Source organism: Dunckerocampus dactyliophorus, chromosome 1, assembly GCF_027744805.1.
Source record: "Dunckerocampus dactyliophorus isolate RoL2022-P2 chromosome 1, RoL_Ddac_1.1, whole genome shotgun sequence".
NCBI classification, from domain to species: Eukaryota; Metazoa; Chordata; class Actinopteri; order Syngnathiformes; family Syngnathidae; genus Dunckerocampus; species Dunckerocampus dactyliophorus.
Genome location: NC_072819.1, coordinates 21,955,216 through 21,978,921, shown reverse-complemented (window position 1 = coordinate 21,978,921; position 23,706 = coordinate 21,955,216). Strand labels below are relative to the sequence as shown.

Below are 23,706 nucleotides of genomic sequence, written 5' to 3'. Positions count from 1 at the left end.
GAAGGCTAGTGGGAACATTGCTCCAAGTGGTGAAGATGGCTTCATGAAGAGCATCAACTGTCTGGAACTGATGGCCATTTTTATAAACTTCCCTTGCCATCCATCCCCAAATGCTCTCTATGGGATTTAAATCAGGGGAACATGCAAAAGAAGAAGAAGAAGATGCAGGATGGTCCAAAAGAGTGATGTTATTCTCCCTGAAGAAGACCTTGGTCAAGCGTGCATTGTGAACTGCAGCGTTGTCTTGTTGAAAAACCCAGCTGTTACCACACAGACGAGGGCCCTCAGTCATGGAGGATGCCCGCTGCAACATCTGCACGTAAGCATCCACCGTTTGACGACCCTGCACCACCTGAAGCTCCAGTGTTCCACTGAATGAAAAAGCACCCCAGATCATGATGGACACCCTCCACTGTGCCGGGTAGAAAACATCTCAGGTGGGATCTCCTTGTCATGCCAGTAACGTTGGAAGCCATCTGGACCATCAAGGTTACATTTTTTCTCATCAGAGAATAAAACTTTTTTCCACCTTTCAATGTCCCATGTTTGATGCTCCCTGACAAAGTCTAAACGGGCAGTTTTGTGGCCTTGAAGGAGACGAGGTCTTTGAATTATTTTTTTGTTTTAAACCCTTTTCCCGCAGATGCCGTCTGATGGTTATTGCGCTGCAGTCGGCACCAGTAAGGACCTTAATTTGGGTGGAAGACCCTCCGGCTCCGCGCAGGTGTGATTTTTTTTGTCTACCACTTTACTTTTTTGTTCCATAATGCTCAGGATCTTTTCAAAAATTTAAAATGACTGTCTTACTGCGCCCAACCTCAGCAGCAATGGCACGCTGCGAGAGGCCTTGCTTATGCAGCTCGACAATCCGACCACGTTCAATAAAATAAAGCTTCTTAGCTTTAGCCATCAGGAGGGCATGACAGTGTGAATGCCTGACAGAAAATGAACATTTTGAGGAGGTTTTGGCTTTTATAGCCTGTGGTCTTAAACTTTTGATGAGCTGATAAACAACCTATTTCAGTTTTTTTTTTGTTATGTTTAAACTACAAGTTCCAAAAGTTTTTTGTCTCACTCCCCCTTCTTGCTTTTGCACATTGTAGCTCTACTTAAAACCTCATTCAGATCCAAATGTGCAAAATGCTAATTCTAGCAATTTTTCAGCTGGTCTTAAGATTTTGATCAAGAGTGTATATACGTATTTTTTAAGGACGTGTTGCTTAAATGCATACCTTGAATCTTGCTTTCTGTGCATTTTTCAGTGTTTTTCATCACTAATTTGCAAAGCTGGTTTGTAATAAAAAACCAACATTTGATATGTATGCATTTTGCCTTCACATGCCTAATTCATCCATCTCATCCATCTATAATGTAATTTTCATTCATTGTTAGGTTTAATTTTCTTCCCGCTAATTGAATCAGTCCAGGAGTAGCCGTAGGTTTTCTCTATTATCGTGAGTGACAGATAAATGGATGTGTTTACAGGATTTACATCCCCCAAAATCCTAACACTATTGATCTCTGCTGAAAACGTGTTTTCATTATTCCTAGTCATATCAAAAGGAAGCAAAGTGTCAACCACCATTACTAAACGCTGCTGGCAGGCTAAATGCTTTATTAGACACCTGGAGCGATGCTAAAAAGATGGAATTTAAAAAAGAGGCCCACCCTCCTCCCTCAGGCTAATTGACATGGTGTGGTCTGGGACAGGAGCAGCATTTTCTACTTAATAGTTTATGTGATGTGGAAAAGACTCCCATTGCATCTCATTGGTTTTACTGCTGGTTTTGCCATTTGTTGTTACTTTTTATCACATCTCATCAAAAAGATACGCCATAAACGGCAATGATGATTCCATTGCTTGTGTATTTGAATGTGACTCTAACACCCTTTAAAAAAACATTCTACTTCATGGCTACATAGTAATGATGCTAATGAAATTGTTATAACAGGAGACATATAACAACCAGTGCAAAAAAGTCTAATAGATGTACTGTATATTGCTCAATATGTCTTTATATTTTTAAGTGTTAAAAAAAACAAACATTATGCAGAAATGTGTACAAACACTGTTGCATACCAATATGAATATTAATTGTTAATTTGCTGGCTTGGCACTGTGTCTTTATTTAATGCATATTTACATTTAAGGTTCCATCCATTTTCTATGCCGCAAATCCTCGCTAGGTTCGTGGGGGTATGCTGGAGCCCATTCCAGCTGACTTTGGCTGAGAGGTGAGGTACACCCTGGACTGGTCGCCAGCCAATCGCAGGGCACATACATGTACAGTGGTGTGAAAAAGTGTTTGCCCTCTTCCTGATTTCTTATTTTTTTGCATGTTTGTCACACTTAAATGTTTCAGATCATCAAACAAATTCAAATATTAGTCAATGACAACACAAATGAACACAAAATACAGTTTTTATATTAAGCTTTTTATTATTAAGGGAGAAAAAAAATCAAAACCTACATGACCCTGTGTGAAAAGGTGATTGCCCCCAAACCTAATAACTGGTTGGGCTTTTGCGATAACTTGCAATGAGTCTCTGACAGCGCTGTGAAGGAATTTTGGCCCACTCATCTTTGCAGAATTGTTTTTCATTTAATTCAGCCACATTGGAGGGTTTTGCAGCATGAACTGCCTTTTTAAGGTCATGCCACAGCATCTCAATAGGATTCAGGTCAGAACTTTGACTAGGTCACTCCAAAGTCTTCATTTTGTTTTTCTTCAGCCATTCAGAGGTGGACTTGCTGGTGTGTTTTGGATCATTGTCCTGCTGCAGAACCCAAGTTGGTTTCAGCTTGAGGTCACCAACAGATGGCCGTACATTCCCCGTTAGGATTTTTTGATAGACAGCAGAATTCATTTCCATTTATCATAGCAAGTTTTCCAGGTCCTGAGCATACTTTTACGCCAGATGTAATGGGACACACACCTTCCAAAAAGTTCAATTTTTGTCTCGTCAGACCACAGAGTATTTTCTCAAAGGTCTTGGGGATCATCAAGATGTTTTCTGGCAAAATCTACAAAGCTCAAAATTACTATTGCAACAAGACATCATCAATAGGGTCAAACTAACCTGTCATACAATGGTCAAGTCCCAGCTCACATGCCCTATTAGTGAGTAGGTGAATGTGGGTGGGTGAATCCAACGTTTGGTGAATCCGTGTGAGAATTGTCTTCCAAATTCCTTCGTCAGACACGTCAGCGCTCTCTCTCTTGCGGTGAGCTGTGTCCTCCTTCAATTGGCTACTCCTACGCGAAGCAGCCATGTTTCCTTGTCTTGACAGCCAAATCCATTGCCATCCATCTTCTATGTCGCTTATCCTCAAATCCATTGCCTTTAACTTGAAAGCGGCATCAATATCAGTTTTTCGTGTATGTTCTATGATGGAAGCTTGTCACTACCAATTTGTCACTGTGAATGTGCACAAGGCGTCTACATTACGGTACAGTAGGTGGCGGTATACACATAAACATTGGTTTAGAAGAACGTCTACATCTGGTCGTTTATTTTCGGTAGTTAGGTGGATAGATAGATACTTTATTCATCTTCAACAGAACAGCATTTTATGTTTTGTTTTATATGCTTTATTGTATCTGTATTTCTATTTATTGATGTATAGTATACGCCAGCGGATATGATGTGTACACCTGTGGCGCTACGTACATTGCAAAAGGTTTATGTGGGTTCACTTGTGAAATTGCTGAATATTACACATTATTTCTGCTGGAGTTATCCTCCGGATTTCATAACAACCACAGAACAGTGGCACTTTGTGGCCGCTTTTGAGTCATCATAGTGCGTGGATCCCCCCGACAGATGCAGGTCCTTGTCAACGCCATCGCTGCACAAATTCCAAGACGTCCCCTCTTTTTTTTGTTTTCTTTTAACAAAACAGGTTTTACAATCTTGGTGGTATATTTATGGTGTTTATTGAATAATCCAGATCCAACAATGTTTTACATTTGAGTTTAGTGTAAATTGTGCTCACTGTAAATGATGACCAATGACAAATGTAAATGATGTAACCGACTCCACTCAACGAGAGCAGAGGGCTGGCAAACCGATAATGGTGGCTTCTTTGCGTTTTATGGTTGTTTCCTGAATTTTTTAGTATACTACTACCAATTAGTAGTAGTATAGGAGATGTCAGGAGGTTAGAACATGACCACACCAAGCATTATGGGAAATGTAGTTTTTAGCCACGTTAGCTGCACCGATATAAAAGCCGCAGGGTTCAAAGTTTGAGAAAAAAGTAGCAGCTTAAGGTCCTGTCACACCTTGACGATTTAGCCAGCTTACGCCAAATACGCTGGCGTACGTCGAATAAGTTATGGGTAGGTTTTGTATAAGTTAAGAGCATGGTGAAGGACGCCGGCATACGTCCTAGTACGTCCAAGTCGTCCAAAAATTTTGTGCATGCACAAAACTTTTCGACGTATGTCAACGTATGATTCATACGTCCCGCATACACGGGCAATACGTTGTGCGATCGTTGACGCCCGTTCACACACGTTATTTGTAAGCTACGCACATCGTAATACGTCAACATACCTTGAGACAAAACTGTGTCTTCTTGGCTCTCTTCTTGGTAAGGATTGGCTGAGAGGAGATAGAAACCGCTGGGGAAGCAGCTTCTGATACCATTGACGATGCCTGAGAGGCGTTAGAACCTGCGTTACTCCATCAGAGTGAGAGTGGGAGGGGGAGGCTGTGGGTGGTGATGGATCCCTCCGTCACTGCCCTGATACTTCTTGGCAGCGGTCTTTGAAATTTTCTTCGGCATGATGGTGATGTTGACACTGCGATGTCAAGTGAGGTTATGATTTGTGTCCTCAAGTGGCAGCCTTTTTATAGGCTACGGCACGTCATCGTCGGCCATACGCTGACGCGCGGTTTGCATAAGTTAGACTGGCGTTGGGCATAAGTTGTGAACACACTACGCATTCGTTGGTATAAGTCGTCTATAAGTTATAGAAACGTTCTATATAAGTTACTAATACCTCATGTTTACGTCGAACTCCTTATGAATACGCTATGTATACGCCCAAAATTGAAAAAAACGTCGACAGTTCAACGTATGCCATCAAAATGATCACGACAGGCATGCACTGGCTAAATCGTCAAGGTGTGACAGGGCCTTTATACACCGGAATTTACAGTACTGTGTTTTGTATTCAAATTAAAGAATGCTATGACTGCTGACAAGGATCACTTATAAGGAATTAGCAGCTATTGCAGCTAATCCATAACAAAAGAATTGCACTTTGATAACCCAAACCCCTTATCAGAATCTCCTCAACCAATCTCATTGTGAGGAAAAGGCTCTTTTTGCGTGTGGGTCTTAATCAAAAAGTATTGACTTTTTACTTTTAATGAATGTAAAGGAACAACATGTCTTTCTTTTCCTCCTAATCTCACCTGGAATTTATCCTCTTTGAACTGGAGCAGATCAGGATGGTCGGAGTGGAGCAGGAAGGTGCGGCTACCTGTGTAAGGGTTGGTGTATGTGATCTTCTTGGAGCTTCCCCGCCCACCTCTAACTGGGACACACACCTCAAACGCCTACAAACACAGACACACTGTTTAGATGACTTTATCAGAGAACTGATTTCCTGTCACAGACCCAGAAAACCATCATTAATGTGTAATGTAATGTAATGTGTGTAATGTGTAAACAACATCCTACTTAAAGGGACTGTCTGCGGTGGGGTCCTCCAGCTGCCTATAGGGTGTCAACATTCAAACGTATGCAAACATTATTTCCTGCTTTGACGTAACACCCGCACGTGCATTAATTATGTTTCTTGTCTGCTAATGATAGCAATTTGGCAAAAGTTTAGCTACTAACGTTAGCAATCGTTAAATAATGTACTGTATATCCTATCATAACCACACAATGACTCAAAATTGTTGGTCACCTCTCGTGTGTACACACCACGGACATGTACGTGTAGACCAACAGCCGTGAGTTGACAGCCATGAATACCGCTTATTTTATTCGGGCCAAAACGTACCGACATTTTCATGCAGTTTAATTCATAATTGTGAAAAATCTACATTTTTCTGTGCAATCTGGCTGGTGGTATTTTGAGACATTTTGGTTGTAAAATGTAAATATATGGACTGTATGCGCATACAGTCCATATATTTTGTCATTATGTTATGTCACAGAGAGGTTAGATGTTACTGATAAAAAGTGACTGGTTGCACATTAAAACAGACAAATGGGGCAGTGGGTTGTGATGCTGAGTTACAAACGTAGCCACAAAGAGTCTATGACTATGTGGGTGTGTCAACCACTCAGATCAGGAAACAGTCAAGGTAGCCAAGGTCAAAATGTTTGTCACTGCATGCAGAGTGTCTTGTTTTAGTGCTGAACTTGGAAGAACACTGCTGTTTACCTTGGATAGAACAGGTCGGTGGATATTAAGGCAGAGTAGCCATGCGGTGACCAGCTGCCTCTGCTCCACGTCCACTGCGTTCAAGAACAGGAAGCGGCTGCCTGCCCGCCACGGCTGCACCTTCAATTGGAGCTCCTGCAATGCTGCAGGGGGCAGCATGAAAACACCTCTAGGGTTGACCTGTGGAAAAGGTATACAAGATAACGGAGTGGATGAGTTAGAGAAGGTACATTTTGAAAGATAGAGTAGAATTGTTTTATCTGCAAATTTAATGAGTCAACAGCTGTGATACAGCTAAAGATGTTTCAGAGCCATCATTTCTACAAAGTAAAGGAGATCCAATTGGATCAGATCTACATGAAATTTGGTTTGATATTACAACTTCTGAATCTGCATAGACATAGGAAATGGTAGATATTGGCAAAAAAGACCTGAGATGTAAAAATTTCAGTTGCTTCTAAATGTTTAATCTGGCTCAGATTCGTTTTAAACTTGTCGTTTATACATGTCAAATGTGGGTTATATTGAATATTTGACTGAGATATAAACATTAGTACATGTTAAATGAGAATCTCCAAGTTAAATTGTGTTTACTTTTCAAATTTTTATCAGGATCAGATAAGGATGAAATTTGATTTGTGATTATATCTTCTTACTTGCATGCATACAGTACAGTTTGGATTAGATCAAGAAAATTAACGAAATACGAGATGATTTTTGATTTATGACATAAATGTGTGTATGCGCCCACAAATATTTGATGAGAAGATCTTTGGTGTAATAGCTTCCAATCACAAAAAAAATCCAGGCTAACAGGAAGTTGTACACACACAAAAAAAATCAGCCAAATTAAGGAGTAGGTGAAAGGAAGGGCAGAAAAAGAGAACAATGAGTGAACTGTGAGTAATCAGTGAGAGAAATATAACAGAGACACAGCAGCATGTGGGAATGAGAATTACTGCATAGCTCTCTGTTTTTTTTATTGAAATCTGTTGAGAAAAGCGAAACTATTCTCTGGCGGTGTGAGCTTTATCCTGTTTCATAAGACTCCTCCGATGCGTTCCACAGCAACTCAACCTGCCGAGAGTCACATCAAAGCAGACACTGTGATGCATACGCTGGAATCTTTTAAAAATACATCTGTCGCTTTTTTTTTTCTTCCTTTCCTGCCTGTATCCCATTTCTTCAAGCAAAAAAAGTCCTGTATTGCTACTGTATGCACTCATTGTAACAGACAATGATATGACTTTATTTTTAATAAGAAATACCCTTTTATTGGGACTCTGAGGGAGAATCATCATCATCAAATCTCCTTTGTTAAAATGTACAGGTCAAGCTGACAGTATGTATGGAATGACATTAAAAAAAGACTACTTGTTCCGTCAAATCCCATTTGTAGGTTCATGATAACGTACTGCATGTTATTACAAAAGAAACTGTTCCCTGTTCCCTTGTTTTCTGTCCCAAATCCCTTTTGAGATATGTGGCTTTCACACAGGAGATAAGACTCGGAGGAATCCAGAAACTACCAACTTCCCGACATGCAATCAATTATTTTCTTTTTATCGTTATACAAATCAACTCAAGTTGAGACCATAGACCTTTTTACATTTAATTACTATGTACAGTAGTACGTACTTACAGTAAGTATTACTATACAATGTCTGTCAATTTTGACACCTTTATTTGTTCTTTATTACTGAATAAGCTACAGTATCTACAAACTCTCTTAACTTTACTGTACTTTTTCACCCCATAAGAAAATGGGAACATGTCAAACACAGGAACACTATCTTTATCCTGTTTATTTTAAATGTTTTTGTCATTTTAATTCTTATTTTTAGTATTCATTTTGATGATAGTGCTTACTATTTCTATGAGTTGTATTCTTTTTATCTTTATGAGTTTTATCTTCTGTCGGGGGCATTGTTTTTAACTTTGTAAGGCATTGGGTTGCATTTCATCCACAGAAAATGTGCTTTATAAATAAAGTTTGAAAGTAAATGAAGTTTGAAAGGAAGGGAACAAACAATCACTACGAACGCTGTTTCGTCGTATTCTTTTTCAGATATGTTGAATTGTGAAACAGTGTGTAATGTAACTTTGTTAAGCACGTTAAAAAGAACGAAACCGTTACTACTACTACGTACTTAATATATGCATTATATTTTCATCATCTCTGGCATCAGGGAACGCCACAGTCCACTATACATTTTTAGATATTTACACCAAAATGTGTTCAATGAGAGAATAACCAAAAGAGAGACACGACGCCAACACTGCCAGCGTTGCAATGCTCCGTCTGCTAATGAGCATCTGCTATTAAAGTGCAGCAATGCATGCCAGTTTTTCCTGTACTTCATGGTTCATACTGTCCATCTGCCTACAGAGACGGTTCGCTTCATCAGAACAGTAACGTGGTCTACTGGAATCCACACAGACTTTCAGGAAACCCTGCTATACACTACACTTACACTGTCCAATGAAAACCATGGATGTCCAAATTTTGTTAGCATTGCTTTGGATCGCCAACCCGCATCCCTGTTGCCTGCGCTCAGACTGAGCATTCACACTTCGAGCCTTCCACTCACTTCAATATTACTGCAATTTTCCTGACTTGTCTTAAGTCGTTCTGATTATTTCTTCTGTGCAAGTTGGTGGCTGTCATTAATTACTTGCAAAAGGAGTGATTGCATGACACATCTTACACACTTGAATGTAGTCATGGGTGAGCGAGACAGCTGTGTGTTTCACTCTTTGGATTATTTGGAGTCTTTTTATTAAATTAAATGTGTCGGCTGTAATTAAGAAGCTGCACAGAGCGATCGTATTACTGTCATTCTATTACCCGCCTACATGTGCGTGTGCAACCATGCAACCATGCTGTGCCCTGGTCCACATCTTCTGATCGTGCCAAAACAGGGGAAGTGTGCCGAACTTGAGCACGGATGAGAGCACTCCATGAGCCAAACAAGCCAGACTTTAGGTGTAAAGTGGGTCCAACACAGTATGATTGGCCTAGTGTGAGTAGGCTTTGTAGTGTTATCTTCGTTACTGGAAATGTAATTTTCTTTAATTTGTGATTTCAAGCTTTGCAATGGGAGTGTTGGCCAGATTGGGCTGATTGGGTGGATAGTCTTAAGTAAGAATAACAGGCAAAAGGATCACAGTACAGCTATAATTGTATGAGAAAAAAGGCAGAGAAGTCCTGAACATGAGAAGCAGGGCTCAGAACCAAGTGACATTGATAAAGTAACTTTCAAGGCACTACATTTACTAACTGGCGCTGTACCTCAATCTCCTGCGGGTGTGACGAGAAACACTTGACCTTGTGAGCAACCTGCCTCCCGCGCAGCACCAGTGATTGACAGCTGCGTTGGCCAGTGATACAGCTGACATCCACCCGTTCCATGAAATGCACGTAAATCTGCCAGATCTGCGAGGGCGCCGCCATCCACTCATCACTACAGAGAACAAACATTATCAAGGACAATTACAGTAAGACAAAGAACTCCTGGAGAGGCTGAAAGATCAGTGGGAGGTCAAAGATGAGGACGTCTGATCTGCGGTTATGTACTCGCATTTTAATAAGCTGCCAGCATTGCCATCATCATCAACACCATCATCATCATCCTCCTCCTCCCACTGCTGAGACAAAGGGAATGTAGGTCTCAGTGGCCTGAGATGAGACTGAGAGCTGTGAGTGGGAGGTGATGTAGTCACATACTCAGCACTGCTCCATGACTACAGCACTTAAAAGAGCATTCAGGGACATTTGGAAGATGCTGGAAGTCATCCGGAATTTTGACGCCAAGACAAGAATATTGACTTGTTGAGGCAGCTTCCACACAAAGGTTCTCACAATAGACTACATTGGGTGTTTTACAACATTATAAACCTATTAAATACCGTAGATATACACAGCAGACAGTAATTATGATGCCCAGCCATACACCATACACCCAGTGGTCACAAAACTAGGTACTCCTGCACAAACACCAAAGCTGTTGATCAAAAATGGTGTCTTCACAACTATCCATTTTCTATTCTGATTCTCCTCATTAGGGTCACGGGGGTATGCTGGAACCTATCCCAGCTACACCCTGGACTGGTCACCAGCCAATCGCAGGGCACATATAGACAAAGAACCATTCACACTCACATTCATACCTATGGACAATTTAGAGTCACCAGTTAACCTAACATGCATGTTTTTGGAATGTGGGAGGAAACTGGAGTACCCGGAGAAAACCCACGCAAGCACGAGGAGAACATGCAAACTCCACACAGAAATGCCCAACGGAGATTCGAAACCAGGTCTTCCCGATCTCCTGACTGTGACTGTGGCCAACATGCTAACCACTAGACCACCGTGTGCCCGTCTTCACAACTAGAAGTGCATAATTGCAGACAACCAAAAATGTACCCTACTGGGCAAGCAACAGTTGTTTATGAAACTGCATGCTGCATATGTATATGAATGACACAAATACATATACATACATTTTTTTAAATTAAATTAAAATGATAATGAGGATATGCGGTATAGAAAATGGATGAAAGGGAAATTAAATGTGATAAAATAAAATTGAAATAAAATGAATTATAAGCCAGATGGATGCAATGCATTATTGAGGTGCCACTCGGATAATACTTGATTTACACTCTATTAATTGAATTAAAATAAAAATTAAACTACCTAACGACAAAACTACCATAGTGCCTTAAGGTCATTCAACTGAATTGTACACACCGCACATAATGCATAAACCTTTTCATGTATTAATACAATTGTATGTGCATTTTTGTTGTATTTGTTTTTTTATTTATGTTCTGCATTTTTATTATTAAACTACACGTGTTTTTTTCATTATTACTTCTGACCCAATAAGGTACAGTCGAACCTTGGTTAGCGTCCGCCCTGGTTAGCGTGTTTTCGATTAACGCTGAAGATTCATGACACAATTTTGCCCCGGTTTGCGTGCATTCTCCAGTTAGCGTACAATATGGCGCGCGTCTTATCGTGTTGTTAATACAGTGCATGAGTCCAACTGTGCTCTTAATGTATTTTTAAATCACAAAATGCCCTTCCTTTTTAGCATCCTATTAGCTAAATAAAAAAATGGCAACCAGAACCGGAAGTTATTTCGGCCGTCTATGATATCTCTCAAAAATATTAACACAAAACATGTTTTATAGTTTTAAAATTAGAGTTTTACATTCATAAGATAATTCTAAATGCATGTACTGTAAATGACAAATGAAAGGAATGAACATTTAAGGTTGCTTTTACCTTAAAAATCACGTCTTCAATGAAGGTAAAAGTAACCTTAAATGTCCATTTATCCATCTCATTCATTGCTTATATGCATTTATATGTATTTCAAATTGTGTTTTGCATGTAAAATGATAATTGTAAAACTTTCTGGAGCAGATTAATTTGATTTACAGTACTTCTTATGGGAACAATTTATTCAGTTAACATGCGTTTTGGTTAGAGTCGGACCATCTGGAACGAATTAATGACGCTAACAAAGTTTTCACTGTATAGAGCAGCCATCACCAAGTGGCGGACCTCGGTCCGGATAAGAACCCAGTGATGACCCTTTACGGACACTTTAATGAACAATTAAAGTGAATGGAAAATATAATAATAATATATACCGTAAAGCACCGTGTATAAACCACACCCGTGTATTAACCGCACCCCCATTTTCAGGCTCCTGGCGGGGAAAAAAAACATTTTTAGTTCATAAATGCTTGCCAACTCTTTCATCACAAATCAACATGCATAAAAGGTACTAAGCAATTTCAAAAAGAAGAATAATGGAGAAATCTGAACTTCGGCATCTAGATCTTTAATATTATGGCTAAGCACAGATTAATAATAATAATAATAATAATGATGATAAAAAAATCTAAAATGGGTTTCTCGTCAATTTCTGCAGTTTGCGGGCATAATTAGTTCAGTTATTACGGTTACGTGACAGCAGACGTGGTGACGTCACTCATAATGAGTCAATGAAATAATTTATTTATTTTTCTTACTTGCCAAGAAGTGAATGAGAGAACAAGGGCTTGCTCAAAAGTAAGAAAAGCTGAAAAAAGAGAACATTTAAAAGTGAAAGGACGGACCAATACATGTTAATTCTTCCAGAATCCAGTGCCAAACCGCTGTGTCTCATATGCTCTGAAACTGTAGCGCTGGTCAAAAGCACAAATGTGATGCAACATTACCTGACAAGACACAAATCATTCGAGGGGAATTATCCATCCAAGTCTAATGAAAGAGCGGAAAATAATGGCGCTTAGAGCCCAGTATGAAAAATTTACAAAAGTCATAACACATTCATTTACAGCACAGCAATGTGCAAATGAGTGTTCCCTAAAGATTGCATGGATATTGGAGCAAAACAAAAACATTTTGTTGTGAAGGAATGTTTCTGCTGCAGAGATCTAACTCAAAGGGAAACAAAAAGATGAATTGTGTGACAAAATCAGGCAAATCCCAATGTCAGCTACAACAATAACAAGAAAATCTGAAACTTTAAGAGGGTGTACTGTCGCAGCGTTTCTGTTAAAGAGACACTTATTAAATTGTTATTTCATATTGTTTTTTCAGAGAAATTGGTGCAGTTATGTAACTTAAAAATAAGCCTCTTGTGTTCATCCATTGTTTGTACAGTCAAGCAAATTTGGCCCCGTATTCTTTTAAATGCAATTTAGGTGCCAAGATAACTGTGTTGTACTGAAACAATGGGGTGGTGTGCAGGGTTTCATACATTTCATATTGATATGAGCTAGTCTGTTTGGTGCAATGTATAGCAAAATAAGGTTCGGAGCTTCACTGTGAAAAAAATTGAATTCACGGACTTTACTCAATTTTAATTGAAGACCCCTGGTATAGAGTATATGTAACCTAAAATTAAACTCTAAATTAAACATAAACCATGTTTTAAAAAAGGACATATTACTTCTCTTTACAGTGCAAATCAAAACAGTATCTTTGTAAATGAGATTTTTAATACACAGTGCTTTCAGAAAATATTCAGAAACCATCCATTATTTTTTTTAAATATTGTGCAGGTGTACTTAATGTTGTGTCCGGTATACTCACATGAAAACCATGACATAGAACATTTTGATGTTGGGACAAGGACTGCCAGGTACTTTCAAGTATACGTCCTGAGGCTCTCCTGGCACCTAGTCAGAAAAACAGAAGAAATGATAAATAGTAAAAAAAAGGAAGCGTACCAAAAGACAAAAGGAGGCTGAAACTGCAAAAAACAACAATAAACTCATTAGCATGTTATGTAAGAAGAAGCCTTTTGTGCTTTCAAAAAAGGTGCTCAACTCATTCCAAAGAATGCTTGCAAGTGTTCTAACTACTAAACAAAACACGGTGCTAAAGCTACCAGTTGGGTAATTAATCCCCTGCTTACATTAGTGGGCAGAGAGAGACATACTGTACTGTATAAAGGAAGAGGACATGCTTCTCTTACCAGCGTCACAGTCTGGCAGATGATGTTGGGGTCACTACAGCATACAGAAATGTGAGTCTTGGCACCTGTGCCTCCAACTGCTTAAGCCATGAGGAAGACACATAGACAAGCACATTAATGCATCGGTTTAGAGCTGCATGGCGTCCTTCATAATGTATTTTTTGTATTTTCTTGTCAAAGTGCCTTAAAATTTTTTTTTGGTTGATATTAAAATATAAAAGAAGTGGACAATAGAAAGTTCTCTACTTTGTCTACTCATTGATATAGTGATTTATTTATTATAAAAGGTTATTGTACCTGTGGTCAGATGCTATTAGTGTTCTGATATAGTAATCTAATGCTACTGTCAAAACAACAAAAAAGAACAACACCAAATTAAAACTACAAAATGAGCACTCATTCACCATTGGTACGATAATAGCATGCTTTGATGTGTGTGGTGACAATGGCGCAGCATGTTTTACTGGATCAGGTGGTCTTCAATACCATTGTGGAAAGTTCTGGGTAGTTACTTACTTTACTCCGAAAAGACCAAACAACCAACTTCTCCCGCACACAACGAACACACAGGCAGTTTGGCTCATTAGCATGGAAACGACGAGCATGAGCAATGTTATTATTATTTTCAGCGGCCCGGTTCACGGCCCAGTGGTTGAAGATACTTGCCTTAGAGGGGACGCACGGAAATACTTAAAAAATTCTAAATGTAAGCGTTTAATACACACTTTTTTCCAATTTGTATTAAACATTAATATGGAATTGTAATGATATACCGTGGTGTGAAGAAGTGTTTGCACCCGTCCTGATTTTTTATTTTTTTTCCATGTTTGTCACAAATGTTTCAGATCATCAAAGAAATTAAAATACACTCAACAAAAATATATTGTTTTTGCTCCCATTTTTTATGAGATGAACTCAAAGATCTAAAACTTTTTCCACATACACAATATCACCATCAAATATTGTTCACAAATCTGTCTAAATCTGTGATAGTGAGCACTTCTCCTTTGCTGAGATAATCCATCCCACCTCACAGGTGTGCCATATCAAGATGCTGATTAGACACCATGATAAGTGCACAGAAGTGCTCACTATCACAGATTTGTGAACAATATTTGAGAGAAATGGTGATATTGTGTATGTGGAAAACGTTTTAGATCTTTGAGTTCATCTCATAGAAAATGGGAGCAAAAACAAAAGAGTTGCGTTTATATTTTTGTTGCGTGTATTAGTCAATGACAACACAACTGAACACAAAATGCAGTTTTTAAATGCCATTTTTTATGATTAAGGGAGGAAAAGTGATTGCCCCCCATGACACGTCTTTTTCAGACTGTTTTTAGGGAAAAAAAAAAAAAACTTTTATATGTTTGGGTCAATGCGGTAATAATATGGTAATAATAAATCAATATGTGCAGTAACCTGTGCTGCCAGACAGAACGTGCCATGGCGGCAAACGGATGTTCTTCTTGAGGAAACTGAGCTCCGGGTGGTAAAGTCTGAACGTCTGGTTGACAACGTGAGGTGTTGGCTCCACGATCACCTGGCAGATGGCTATTGGATCGCCGTTTTCTGCTTTGAAAGAAACCTGCAGAGAGTGAAGTTCAAGTAGGATAGCTGCCATCTACATGTGGTCACATTTCATATGATCAACAATTCAACAGATGCTTATCAGTACATACAGTATTATGAGCATTTGTGAGTTAAATGGTTTTGGGCTTTTTTTTTTATAACAACTCCTCAGATTTTTTAAAATATGTTTTTTAGAAGAGATGCTCCATATTGGCTTTGTTACCATTATCTGACTGGCCGATACTGTCCAGCACGCAATTTATGATACCAAAATCAACCGACACCAATATATGCAGCAGCTCTTTCCTCAAACTACTGACACACATCTCACATCACACCTCTTGAAATGAACCAACACATTATGCTTCTTTTACTGTGAAGCCAATAGATGCATATCACAAATAATGTAAATATTGTTAGAGCAAAATACGACAAATACTGCAATATGCAATACAAGACGCCTTACTCCCCCTTTGCATATTTACAATCTGTAGGCAAACCCTGTAAATAATTCCAGACTGTAGACATCCTGACCTAGCAAACATGTTGCTCTGTGGCGCACGACACCGTTTGATGAGGTCATTACTTACGTGCCGGTAAAGGTCACAAGACCGCACATACTGCATATTAACCATTTATTTGGCCAAAAACCAGGCAATACTTGATCCAATATCACTACCAGCAGAAAAAAACAATGCCAATATAATTCAATATCTCATTTTTATATCATGTCATGTCGGTCGGACAATATTATTGGATATTATTCGTTTTTAGAATTGCATGGCAGCCCGGATCAAATGCTCATGTGGGCCATTGATGGCCCACAAGCCATAGGTTGCCCACCCTTGCTTAAAGAGCACAAAAGAGCAAATCATAGCGAACAATATATACTTTCCATCTTGTAGGCTCGTTGCTGCTTTCATGCAAATTTAATTAGTCTTAATTCAGACAGTCAACCTTTTGTTTTTTTGTTATTGATTTTGCATCTTTTTTTTTTACATGGATTTCAAACTATGATTAAATTACATTCCATTCTAACTGCTTAGCTCCAAATCAAATAAAGAGTTCCAAAAAGTCCTCCATGAGAGGGCACAGACAAATGCTTGTTGAGGAATAAATCAAAACCATGAGCTTGAGGCCATCTCCAATAGAGCAAAATATGAATGTTGTTAAAATATTTTCCGCTTCAAGCAGTGGTGTCCAATGTGCAGCCTGGGGGTCATTATCGACCCGCAGTTTTTAATGGCCCTTGGCATAATCTAAAAATAAAGTAAATTAATTATTAATGAGGGGTCGCACGGTGGCCTAGTGGTTCGCATGTTGGCCACACACTCGGGAGATCGGGAAGATCTGGGTTAGACTCTTCATTTGGGCATCTCAGTGTGGAGTTTGCATGTTCTCCCCGTGCGTGCGTGGGTTTTCTCCGAGTACTCCGGTTTCCTCCCACATTCCAAAAACATGCATGTTAGGTTAATTGGTGACTCTAAATTGTCCATAGGTATGAATGTGAGTGTGAATGGTTGTTTGTGCCCTGCGATTGACTGGCGACCAGTCCAGGGTGTACCCCGCCTGTCGCCCGAAGTCAGCTGGGATAGGCTCCAGCATATCCGCGACCCTAGTGAAGATAAGCGGCATAGAAAAAGGATGGATGGATGGAATTATTAATGAGATACTGTATGTTATTAGATGTTACACAAATTTGCTTTGTTGCCTATGACACAAAGCTAAGATGTCGATGTTTTGTTCAGATTACTCAGCATATACTGCAATGAATTTGTTGGCAACAAAATGTATCAAAGTGGCCCCCCACATTCTTACATTTTTCTGTCCGTGGTCTTTGATGGAGAACATTTGGCACCACTGACTTTTTTGGCAATCTTGTGGCTTTTTAGAAACAGTAAAAAATAGCTAATGTTTCCAGATATTTGATTAAAATTATGATCACTTTATTGTAATGCACACATTTTACATGCATTTCATAAAGTTGAGCCTCTGAAAATAGCACTTTCTAAGGCAAGAAGCCACATTCGATAACTAATATTGGGGATACAGGCTAATTATTAGTTACTGTAAGTTATGCCCTGGTATTGGGGAGGACTACAAACTACAGTAATTTGTGCATTTTCATGTTTTGCTATTTGCCTCTCAAGTTGACAGACATGAATCCCTGCCAAAGAGCAGCTGTGCAAACTGTTGACGTATCAGATTTGCAGGCCCACGCTGACCTGCATAAGCGGCCCATATGTGGCTCTGGTGATGTTTTGACTGACTGTGGGAGCAGAAACCTGTCAGTTTAAACAGGATGCATATTTAATCTAGACCTGACCTCTTGACAGGATTCAGGATGTTTTTGTTGTTGTAGAAAACAAACTACTATAGACCGAGTGTGTCTATAGTGTAAATATTTCATTTAGCGGTGCATTGAGAGTTGAATACTCCCAAAACGTATGCACTGTCCAGTACAATGGCTTTTTAAGAAAAACAAGTAGCTCTATGATGATAAATGACAAAGGAAAATAAATAAGGCAAATGCAAAAAATGCAAAGAAAAGGGGTATCATGCATGTGGACTCTTGAAGACAAAGTTGACCATGAAAATTTAAATGAATAAAAATACAAATAAAATCAAAATTAATAATGACAAAAATCTAAATTAATCAATAGCAAAATTAAATAAAGTAAAATAAATAATGCAAATGCAAAGTAAAACGTATCATACTGTATATGAGGACTCATTGAAGTCAACTGGATTCTTCTTGTTTGTTGACGTCCTTTCACTTTTCGTCCACCTTTCGGCTTCTTCAATAGTAACATTTTAGGTGTGTTCCCTATTTATGTCCCTGGTGAAGTGGGTCCCCTGGGGGTTGTCACAATAGGGTTGTTGTTATTGTGGCCCGGTCTGGCTGGTACATGACTGCATTACAATGGGTTGTTCACCCGCCTCTTGGCAAAACAACGCGTTAGTGGCCACTTCCCGTATAATGGCACAATCTTTGGGGGAAAAATGTCAGGACTGTTATAAACAGATGATAGGTGATGCAGGTCTGTACGGTAAGAGGAGATTTGGAAATGGATGCGGTGAAGCTGGGGAACCAGTGGAGGTTCTGAAAGACAGGGGTGATGTGGTCATGGGAGTGGGTGTGTGTCAGGAGGCGAATGGAAAGGTTTTGTATGTACTGGAGTTTATTCCGTGTTCTGGTGGGTGTACCATAGAGAATGTTACTGCAATAGTCAATTCTGGATGCTGTGGATGAGAGTTTCAGCAACAGTGAAGGAGAGGGATAAGCAAATTCTGGCAATATTTTTTAGAGGAAAGACTGGGGTTCAGGTTATTTGGTTAATATTTGGTTCAAAGAAGAGTTTTGGGTCAGAGAAAACGGCAAGGTAACGGATGATTGAGGATGAAGGGAGGGTGGTGGTGTCAATGTTGAAGTTATAGGTGGATTTAGTTATGTTTTTTGGGCCAATCAGGATTTATGTCAGATTTATTGCAGTTCAGTTTGAGAACATTTTTTTGCATCCAGGTTTTGATTTCTGTTAGGCAGTGGGTAAGGGTGGAGTGGGTTTGAGAGTTTGTGGACTTGGTGGCAAGGTAAAGCTATATGTCATCAGCTTAGCAGTGGGAATGAATGCCATAACAATTATGATTGGCCATAACATAACAATTAAACAATTATGCTTCCGGCGGGAGAATGTAGAACATGAACAGGAGAGGTCCAAGCATTGAACCCTGGGGGACGTCTTGTGGTAAGGGAGCAGTGGAGGGGAAGCAGTTGTTGATGTGGATGAACTGTTGTCTGTTAGCAGGATATGACTTCAACCAAGACAGAGAGGAGCCCGTGATGTTGAAGGTGGCAAATCCTTGCTTTCAACTCTTACAATCTTCCCAGATTGCCACAGGATTGTCAATGATCTATGATGTCACTTTCAAAGACAACTGATTGTTCAGTAGGTGGTGTTTTTATCGGCTCTGATTTCTTATTCTCAAATACAACTTGCGACAAAGCAGGTTAGCTTCACCACATCACCACTCTATCCCCTTTTTTCAAAATAAATAAATAAATAAATTATTACTGTTTTGCGTTTGACTATGGCCAGTTATTAATAAAAAATATTTAATCAAATTTTACGTATTCCTGGCCTAAAGTAGGCATTTTCAAGCATAAAAATGACTAAATGAACAAATATACAAACATACCGCATTAAGAAGACGTGATATGTAGTATAATATCTGTGACTTATTGTGTGCGCCTTTAAGGGGCGGGCCTGGGAATTGACGTGTGTGAGCATGGATAGCAGTGTGGAGAGTGCGAGTTACAGGCGTGAGTTGTGGCCGACAGCAGCTCCTGTGTAAATGTTCACTGCATATGAGTTCTCTGCTTGTTAACAAGGCGATTGAAGTGCATCGGCGACGCAAGTCTATCCTTAACCACAAAAAAGGGCATCACTGTAGTATTCTACACTGGTTACTAGCTGTCAGTAACGTTACACTGATGAGACAATAGCCACTAGTACACTTTCAAATCTAACGTGTGAGTTTATGTTATGTTGCAGTTATGTATAAGATGTCTAATTTTCTATTATGTCTACTGTATTGGGTAATATATGTGTAAAAGTGACTACAGGGGTGTTATTTCATGTCTCGAGAGCTCTAATAATTCTAAAAAATGTATTTAGAAGGTTGTAAACAGGTTTTCTATGCTCTAACAATGAAAATATTCAATTTATAAAGAAGGAATCCTATTTGGCGGAAATTCACTTATCATTGGCGCATGTGGAACCAATTAACTGCGAAAAACAAGGATCTACTGTACTATATACAGTGGTGTGAAAAAGCCCCCTTCCTGATTTCCAATGTTTTTTGCATGTTTGTCACACTTAACTGTTTCAGATCATCAAACAAATTTAAATATTAAGTGATGACAACACAAGTGAACACAAAATGCAGTTTTTGAATGAAACTATTTATTCTTAAGGGACAAAAAAAGTCAAACCTACATGGCCCTGCATGAAAAAGTGATTGCCCCTAAACCTAATAACTGGTTGGGCCACCTTTATCAGCAACAGCCGCCATCAAGCATTTGTGATAACTTGCAGTGAGTCTCTTAAAGCACTATGGAGGAATATTGGCCCACTCATCTTTGCAAAATTGTTGTAATTCAGCCACATTGGAGGGTTTTCCAGCATGAACCGTCTTTTTAAGGTCATGCCAAAGCATCTCCATGGGATTCAGGTCAGGACTTTGACCAGGCCACTCCATATACTTAATTTTATTTTCCCTCAGCCATTCAGAGGTGGACTTGCTGGTGTTTTGGATCATTGTCCTGCTGTACAACCCAAGTTCAGCTTGAGGTCACGAACAGATGACGGGACATTCTCCTTCAGGATTTTTTGGTAGACAGCGGAATTAGTGCTTCCATTTATCACAACAAGTCTTCCAGGTCCTGAAGCAGCAAAAATGCCTCAGACCATCACACTACCACCACCACCTTTTACTGTTGGTATGATGGTTCTTTTTCTGAAATGTGGCGTTACTTTTACGTCAGATGTAATGGGACACACACCTTCTAAAAAGTTAAACTTGTGTCTTGTCAGGCCACAGAGTATTTTCCCAAAGGTCGTGGGGATCATCAAGAGGGTTTTCTGGAAAAATTGAGACGGCCCTTAATGTTCTTTTTGTTCAGCAGTGGTTTTCGTCTTGGAACTCGTTTTTGCCTAGTGTGTTTCTTATGGTGGAGTCATGAACACTGACCTTAACTGAGGCTAGCGCGGCCTGCAGTTCTTTGGATGTTGTTGTGGGGTCTATGTGACCTCTTGGATGAGTAGTCGCTGCGCTCTTGTGGTAATTTTGGTTGGCCGTCCACTCCTGGTTGGTTCACCACTGTACCGTGTTTTCTCCATTTGTGGATAATGTCTCCCACTGCAGTTCGCTGCAATCCCAAAGCTTTAGAAATGGCTTTATTTAACATTTTCCAGACTGATCTGGTCTCAGTTACTTTCTTTCTCATTTGTTCCTCAATTTCTTTAGATCCTGGCATGATGTTTAGCTTTTGAGGATCTTTTGGTCTACTTCACTTTGTCAGGGAGGTCCTACTTAAGTGATTTCTTGATTGACAACAGATGTGGCAGTAATCAAGCCTTGTTGCGGCTGGAGAAATTGAACTCAGGTGTGACAGACCACAATTAAGGCATGTTTTAACGAGGGGGCAATCACTTTTTCACACAGAGCCATGTAGGTTTGGATTTTTTCCTCCCTTAATAATAAAACGTTTTATTTAAAAACTGCATTTTGTGTTCAGTTGTGTTGTCATTGACTAATATTTGAATTTGTTTGATGATCTGAAACATTTAAGTGTGACAAACATGCAAAAAAATAAGAAATCAGGAAGTGGGCAAACACTTTTTCACACCATTGTATCGGGAGATAATCCTCAAATTTATCCTGGACGAGAAGAAATCCTGCTTCATAGTACAGGCCTCTGGTCTGGAGTGAGGTTCTCTTTCATTGTGGTTTTCTTTCCTCCTTTTTCTTTCTCAAAGGCAAAGTTGAACCCCAAAATAATAAATAAATAAAAAACATGAATAAAATAATATAATACAATAACTGTTAGTAAGATACAAAGTAAAATAAATAATACAAATGCAAACAAATGGGATATTATACAAATGGAATTAAGTTTACCAGGAAAAAAATAATTACAGGCAATAAATAAAAATTACAAGAAATAATATAATAAAATTAAAAAAAAATAAAAACCTGAAAAGTGAGCTGTCAAAGTGACGCAGGACTAATTGACATCTTTCTAGCAGTTTAAAGTCAAGTGAGCCCAGACTAAATCATGCTCATGCCCAAAAAGACAGCAACGAAACCTCACTTTCTACAGAATCACACGTTGCAAAAATAAATTTTGCTGACAGCTGTACCGTGATGCTTCTGCAGAGTAAATTACATCCCAGGAAGATTATTTTAAAAAAGCACATGGTCTTATCTCTGTCATATTCACATTGTTTCTGCCAGCTTCAAACTTTTTACATATTATTAACGATGTGTGAAATGGGAAAGTAACTTCAGCCATAATTAGCCTGCACGCTTCATTTAACCAGATTAACAAAACGTGTCAAACTGTCCTCCCCTTTAGAGGCACTTTTAACGCTTAAACTTGTGTTTCCAGTTGATTATATATACTGTATATATATATATATATATAAAAGATAAACAAGATAAATGTGATTCCCAGCATATCACTTGTCTTTTCTATAGTGTAACTTAACTTAAAATTTTTGGCACTTCAAAGAGAGGAGGGTGGAAGCTGCAAGTTCCTACTTAATAGATTTTCAGCTAATAATGAAATCAAACAGGAGGTAAACATGATTCCCCCAACCCCGGGAGGATATAATGGATGAAGCTTCAGCACAACACACACACTCTCTTTACCTTGATGGTTTTGGCAGCAACAATATTGGACAGAATCTTCTTGGCCTGAATGGAACTCTTGCTTGGAGGAAGGAAGCTCGGCTCCTGTGCGGATTTGATAAGACGCAGAATGCTTATCAAAACTGATCAACTATCAAGGAGTGTGTCGGATATCTTATATATGCACCTAAAGCGAGGAGAAAAGGATTCAAATGATCACAAAAGCAGCACGGGGGTGGGGGCTGGGGGGATGGGACTGGGGGTCGGAATAGAACAGTTTGTCCTTTGGGCATCAAGTGTGAGCGTCAGTACACGTGTTTACTAGTCTGAAGAAGCTGTAGGTATAATGACATTATCAATGAATTTCAGCTGTACTCTGTATCTTCCTCCCATAGGGTTCACACACTAAAACCCCTCTATAGGAAAAAGAAAGCAAAATCACATTAGGTAAACCTTCAAATACAAGTACACAAATATAAGAGCTATGGTGAGAGTTCTGCTTTTATATTCATGACAATACTTACATTAATAATTATATTAACACAGTTGTCCAGGACACTTGTTTGTAAACACATTTCCCGTAGGATACAATAGAAACATAAATAATCTGTTCCAGTGTCAAACTGTCACCAGCATAAAAACATTTATTAACTATTTTTTATTTATTAACATTGTAACCTCTTCACCCCTGCGCCTTCATTCTTACCTGTCCTGCAAGTGTAAGAATGCAAAACGTGATAGTAGAGTCTAATTCTGACCTACTTCTTGCCTCTGCACTCTAAGCATCATGAAAACTGTAGTTCTGTTAG

The 23,706-nt window shown here is 39.1% G+C and overlaps 1 protein-coding gene across 12 annotated transcripts in view; it reads right to left on the bottom strand.

The window, feature by feature from the left end:
• The window catches only part of LOC129170635 (nephrocystin-4-like), a 270,848-nt gene that overhangs the window by 22,456 nt on the left and 224,686 nt on the right, over positions 1-23,706 (bottom strand). For 4 of the 12 annotated variants that reach the window (XM_054758947.1, XM_054758770.1, XM_054758861.1 and 1 more), the window contains exons 22-28: positions 22,919-23,002; positions 15,335-15,500; positions 13,913-13,992; positions 13,528-13,613; positions 9,703-9,874; positions 6,411-6,590; positions 5,428-5,571 (exon numbers count right to left, since the gene is read on the bottom strand). In XM_054758947.1, the coding sequence (XP_054614922.1) occupies positions 5,428-5,571; positions 6,411-6,590; positions 9,703-9,874; positions 13,528-13,613; positions 13,913-13,992; positions 15,335-15,500; positions 22,919-23,002 (912 nt within the window). Of the gene's footprint in view, positions 1-1,193; positions 3,026-3,081; positions 3,421-5,427; positions 5,572-5,695; positions 5,732-6,410; positions 6,591-9,702; positions 9,875-13,527; positions 13,614-13,912; positions 13,993-15,334; positions 15,501-22,918; positions 23,003-23,706 lie in introns of those variants that run through there. The other 8 variants (XM_054759195.1, XM_054758404.1, XM_054758499.1 and 5 more) reach the window with 8 other exon arrangements.